The following is a 5,958-nucleotide window of genomic DNA, read 5'->3' on the forward strand; positions in this document are numbered from 1 at the left end:
CTTTCCTTCTAATTATCATAAAATCACCATAATCTATATACTACACATAAACACGTAGGAATAAATAGTAATACTTTTATTAAGAAAATGTAATAATTTGGTGATACTTACACTAGAGCCAAAATCTACTGCACCCACTAGAAATTCTTGTTGATCCTTGTCTGCTAGTCTGAGACTAATTGATGATGAATAGGAGATTGATGATGAATAGGGAGGAGACTAGGGTTTTATTTGTTTGGGAGAGAGGGAATGGCGACACAAAGAGGAAAGAAATATATGTAATTAGGGTTATCTCAGATAAAATAATATATATATGTAGAGGGAAAATATAATTAGGATTAGGACAGGGCGCAGACCTGTACTCTATTTTGTGACGGTTATAGGGTCGAAGGTATGGGTAACAACGACATCCAAACACACGGAAGAATGTGTATGGCGGATGGGTGTTGTATATTTGATAATGAGGAGTTTGGAAATTTATAGCTGACGAAGGTAAACAATTTATTAGAAACGTGGCTAACTCAAACGCATAGTCCCAAAACTTGAGCGGGGTTGAACTTTGGGCTAGTAAGGAGAGGCCTGTTTCCACAATATGACGATTACGTCGCTCTACCCTTCCATTTTGTTCGTGCGTATAAACACAGGATTGACGATGTGAAATTCCTAAGGATTCAAAGATTGTATGTAGATGACGATATTCCCCTCCCAAATCAGACAGTATGGCTTTGATAGAACGCGAAAATCGACGTTCTACCATTGCCCGAAACAAAGTAAAAGTTTTATAAATATCGGACTTTACACGAAGAGGATAAAACCAGGTATACCTGGTATAGTCATCTACAAAAAGAACAAAATATCAAAACCCGGAATGCGAAATAACAGGTGACGGACCCCATATGTCCGTGAATATTAAATCTAATACATTTGTGCTATTATTTGGAACTCTATCTAATGGAAACCTTGATGACCTCCCGAGTTGACAGGCCGAGCAAACATCTAAGGCACCGACTTTATGAGACGTGACTGGACAGTGTTTGAGAATACGCTGCAGAACTTGACTGTGAGGATGACCCAAACGCGGATGCCAGATTTTGAATGAGGCACGAGCGGTCAGAAAAGCTTTATGACTGTGAGGGAGCAATAGTTGATACAGACCGCCCGAGGTGAAACCTTAAGAAGCACCGCCTGTGTGGTGCAATCCTTCACAAGAAAGAAACTTTTATGAAACTCAAAATAAACGTCATTTTCATTGGTAAATTTATAAACATAAAGCAATGAAAGAGACAAATTCGGAATGTGAAGAATATTGTTCATTTTTAATGGGTGCAACTTAGAGGGAATAACCGTGCGACCAACACTAGTGATGTCCAAACCTGAACCATTACCCACTTTCAGGACATCACACCCAGTATACGGATCCGAGTGATCCAACAGTCCAGAGTCAGGCATAGCATGCGACGTAGCCCCCGTGTCTGGGAACCACGAATCTGCCGCCGATGGAGTCACCGCCTCGCCGGAGTAAGCTACATGGACTTGCTGCGCCGGCTTCTCGTCGTAACGCCGAAAGCAATTTACAACCGTATGGCCGTAGTTGCGGCAGATCTGACAACGTGGTGAATTTCGGCCACCACTGCGACCTGTATTTCCATTGCCGCGACCGCGCCATTGCCTGCCACCGCGACCACCGGAATTCCGACCTCCGGTGTTGGAATTCTGTTTGCCACGTCTAGCGTAGAACGCTACGGGCGTATTCTGCGTCAGCGATGGATCCGCGCCACCATACTCCTCGGCATGAAGAAACTCCTGGGCTTGGAGTTGATCAGCCAACTGCGGGAGAGTTATTGGCGTCGTAGCCGCCGTTAGGGTGCTCGCCATCGGTCGGAATTCCGGGCGTAATCCCCGGAGGACATAAAGAATTTCCTCATCAGCCGTGAGGGGTCGGCCGGCCAGTGACAGAGCCTCCACGAGCATCTGAGCTTGCCTAAGATACTCAGCCGGTGTAGAGTTCCCTTGTCGAAGAGTTTGGAATTGACCAAGGAGGCTTAGACACCGAGTTTTGGATTGAGAGGCGAAGGCAGCGGTAAGGGAGTCCCAAACGTCACGCGATGTCTCCTTGCCGACGGCCAAGTACATCACTTCGCTGGTCAGGGACGAAACAATTAGCGAGAGGATCACTTGATCCTATTGCACCCACGCTGCATATGCCGGATTGAAGACCGGAGGTTGCGGGGCTGCAGTGGACGACGACACGACGGAGGGAATGGTGGAAGGCGGGCAAGGAATGGATCCATCAAGGTAACCGAGGAGGGCTTGGCTACGGAGGAAGGGAAGTATTTGAGTGCGCTAGTAAATATAGTTTCTGGCGTTGAGTTTGATGGAAACATGGTGGTTCGCCGTCGAGACAGTAGGGGCTGGTAAGGGTGACGGAGTGACGAGTGCCGGGGTGATGGCGCCATCGGTGGTGGTGGGTGTCGTCATCGGAAAACAGGATCAGTAGGGTAGGAAGGGTAGGTGAGAGAAAAGAGGACCTAACCTAGGCTGATACCAGATGAATTGAGATATTGATCAATAACTGAATTACAGAAGGAATAGAGTACCTATATGAGAGTCTGCACAAAACTCTCCTAACCTATAGGTACTTGACTATTGACTAAAGTTATACATTATTAATATAACTATATAACATAATAACATAAAATGCAACATGGTTAATAGTGGAAAAGGGGAAACCATATCTCCTGGGAAGACATTTTGTCATTAAAACATATCACCATAGCTTACAGTTTCTATTAGAACAGAAAATAGCTACAGCTCTATAGCAGAGAGGGTTGGCTAAGTTGCTTAGCCTAGACTACTCCATTGTCCACAAAAAGGGAATTGAGAATGGGGCAGCTGATGCCTTATCTAGAAGGGAAGATACTAATGAGGCTGAACTTCATTCCATCACTGTACTGCAACCCCAGTGGATGGAAGATATTATCAAAAGCTATGACAAGGATGAATGGGCACTGAGAACCTCACTGTTGCTCTAATAGCCCCTACTACTGACAACCTACTATCTGTGTCACAAGGTCTTTTGAGATACAAAAACAGGTTGTATGCGGGTTCTATAGGAAGCTTGAGGAGGGAATTGATACTCAAGCTACATGAGACTACTATTGGAGGGCATTTTGGCCAAACTAGAACCTACCAAAGGTTGAAATCTCTATTCTACTAGAAGGGCATGAAAAAGGATGTAATTAACCTGGTCAAGAGTTGTGATGTATGCTAGAAATGCAAACATGAAAATGTTGCAAGCCCTGGCTTCTATAGCCTCTAAACATCCCAGAAAAAGCTTGGCAATGTATCTCTATGGATTTCATAGAAGGCCTTCTTAAGTCCAATACGAAGGAAGTCATACTTGTGGTAGTGGATAGACTAACCAAGTATGCTCATTTCATTCCCTTGTCACATCCCTACATTACAGAAACTGTTGTTGGGCTCTTTATGGAGAATGTGTATAAACTGCATGGGCTACACAAGAACATTGTCTCTGAAAGAGACAAAGTATTCACTAGTAAGTTCTGGCACACTTTGTTCAAAAAGATGCAAGTTCAGCTTAACCTCTCTACTGCCTACCACCTTTAGATAGATGGGCAAACAGAGAGGGTGAACAAGTGTGTGGAGGGATATCTGAGGTGTATGGTTTTTCAAAGGCTTAAGTCTTGGAAAGGATGGCTGCACTTGGCAGAATGGTGGTACAATACCAACTACCATTCAGGCCTCCAGTGCACCCCATTTCAGGCCCTCTATTGTTATGCTCCTCCTCTCATGGGCTACAACTTGAACACAATACAAGGAGGGCTCCCATGGCTCACTAAGAGGAACATTGTGCTGGCAACTTTAAGGGAAAACCTCCTACAGGCCCAAAACAGGATGAAATTGTAAGCTGATAATGGGAGGAGTGAGAGGACTCTGGAAATTGGAGATTGGATATATCTCAATGTGCAACCTTATAGACAAGTTACTCTAGCCATTAGAAGTAATCTCAAGCTGTCCTCCAAGTATTATGGACCATATCAAGTCATTGAGAAGGTTGGAGCAGTAGCTTATAAACTTTAGCTGCCTCCTGGAACCATGTTACACCTGATCTTTCATGTCTCTCAACTTAAGAAGAAAGTGGGCAATGGAGGAGTGGCCCAATTGGATCCTCCATTGGTGAGTTTGGAGGGGCAAATCGGGAATGAGCCTCTAGTTATCCTAGGCAAACGATTGGTCAAGAGGGACAATAAAGTAGTGACTTAGATTCTTGTCCAGTGAGCCGCAATTTGCCAGAAGAGGAAGCTACATGGGAGGATTTCTACCATATCAAGAATCAATACCCAGACTTTGATCCTTGTGGACAAGGATCACATGATGGGGGGGAGGGAGATGTAATGACCCTGACAAATGGAATCGAGAACTGAAAGCAAGAGGAGTCTTAGTAAATAAAGAAGTAGTCCGGAACGGCGTCATTTGACACCTTCCGTTATTGACAGTTGAAGAACAGCCCAAAACACCATCGTTTGAAGCTGTTAGTTGGTGGCAGCTCGAACGACGTCGTTTTATCCAACTTCCACGTTTTGAATCTGTTAAGCAGTCAGCTGTATTTTTGCAGTATTTTTTCAGTATTCTAGCTTAGCTCTTGGATTGTATTTAAAGATTTGTTTGGATTGTGGCTAGATTATGCTAAGATTAATGATCATTCATTTTCTCTTCTCTCTTTTCTCTCCCTCAAACCCTCATTTCTTCCCTCTTTACCTACCTTTTTCCCCTGAATCTGCTATTATGCTCTATAAGTGTGTTGCAGAGTGGAGTGACTGAAGAGAGGAAAAAGAAGAAGAATCTAGATCTGAGAATTCGAAGTTAAGGAAGATAGATTCATCGAGAAAAGAGTTAGGAAGGAAATTAATTTAAATTAAAGTAGGACTATGGCAACCGTTCTATAAATAATGGTTGCGAAAAATTAATTTTCAAAAAAATTATTACTTTCCGCGACTCGTTGTTTAGAGAGCGTCGCGGAAACTTAACACGGTTTTTTATTTTTTAAAGAAACTCTGTCCCTTTTATATAAAAAGGTCGCCGCCCCCATTTTGCCACTATAATTTTATTTTCTTTTTTGTACTAGTGGTGTGCAGTGGATCGGGAATCTTTTCCATGTCATCCTATTTTGAAAATATTTTTAAAATACAGCAACCCTATTCCCCCCCCCCCCCCCGGCCCTCCCCTCTAAACTTGTTCAATAACCCTTCAGAACCAATTGATCGTGGATTGTGGTTCTTCATCAACTACTAGTTGTGTATTTTTTTAGCAATAAAGAGTGCATAAATTAGCTTAGAATGTTTCTTGTAATTCTTTGTCATATGATGCTGCTAAAGTACAAAGTTGCTCGGATGGAAAGTAGATCGAGTCTTTTCAATTAGATAATTCTCCGAAACTTCTTGTTCACAAAGTTTAAGTCTTGTGTGCAAAGAAAAATTATAATCAATTAAAGACTTGCAGTCTTGAAATCTAAGGTTAAGCTAGTGAAACTGTGCCTGAGGAATGACAATTGATGATTATTGGTTGAAACGACCCTTTAGGAACTTCCATAAGACTACTGGGGCTCTTTTCAATTAGATATTCATTTTTAAGGTTGTGGTTTAAGTGGTCACGTAGGAAAATAAGAGCTTACGCTTTCTATGTGTTACTGCGACTCAACAATGATATATAGTGTGGCTCAACTCATTGGATGTGAGGTATATCTCGACATTCAAAGCCCATGTTAAATAATTGCTCTTGTTAAAAGTGAGTTCAATATATTCACGATTGGTGATGAAAGTCATGATCGACAAAATCACCATTTTACATGCAATTTTAACATTGTGGTTCAATGAAATCTTATACACAGATTTCAAGCACTGGATTAAATTAAACAAAGGTAGCTATTTATAGCATTTA

At 42.4% G+C, this 5,958-nt stretch overlaps 1 protein-coding gene across 1 annotated transcript; it reads left to right on the forward strand.

Moving 5' to 3' along the window:
- Nucleotides 1–3,001: 3,001 nt before the first annotated feature.
- On the forward strand, nt 3,002–4,888 carry LOC116001081. Its single transcript, XM_031240982.1, has 5 exons — nt 3,002–3,071; nt 3,467–3,546; nt 3,628–3,923; nt 3,999–4,074; nt 4,829–4,888. Exons 1-5 carry the CDS (start codon nt 3,002–3,004, stop codon nt 4,886–4,888), a joined length of 582 nt encoding a protein of 193 aa, XP_031096842.1.
- Nucleotides 4,889–5,958: the final 1,070 nt, after the last annotated feature.

The sequence above is a fragment of the Ipomoea triloba genome, chromosome 13 (genome assembly GCF_003576645.1).
Source record: "Ipomoea triloba cultivar NCNSP0323 chromosome 13, ASM357664v1".
Lineage (NCBI taxonomy): Eukaryota > Viridiplantae > Streptophyta > Magnoliopsida > Solanales > Convolvulaceae > Ipomoea > Ipomoea triloba.

Excerpts from the sequence above, each read along its gene's own strand:
- LOC116001081 (XM_031240982.1), top strand. The coding sequence starts at position 3,002 with ATGGGCACTGAGAACCTCACTGTTGCTCTAATAGCCCCTACTACTGAC. Across the intron at positions 3,547-3,627 it reads TTGTCTCTGAAAGAGACAAA|ATAGATGGGCAAACAGAGAG; the intron begins GTATTCACTAGT and ends TACCACCTTTAG. Across the intron at positions 3,924-3,998 it reads GCCCAAAACAGGATGAAATT|ACAAGTTACTCTAGCCATTA; the intron begins GTAAGCTGATAA and ends GCAACCTTATAG.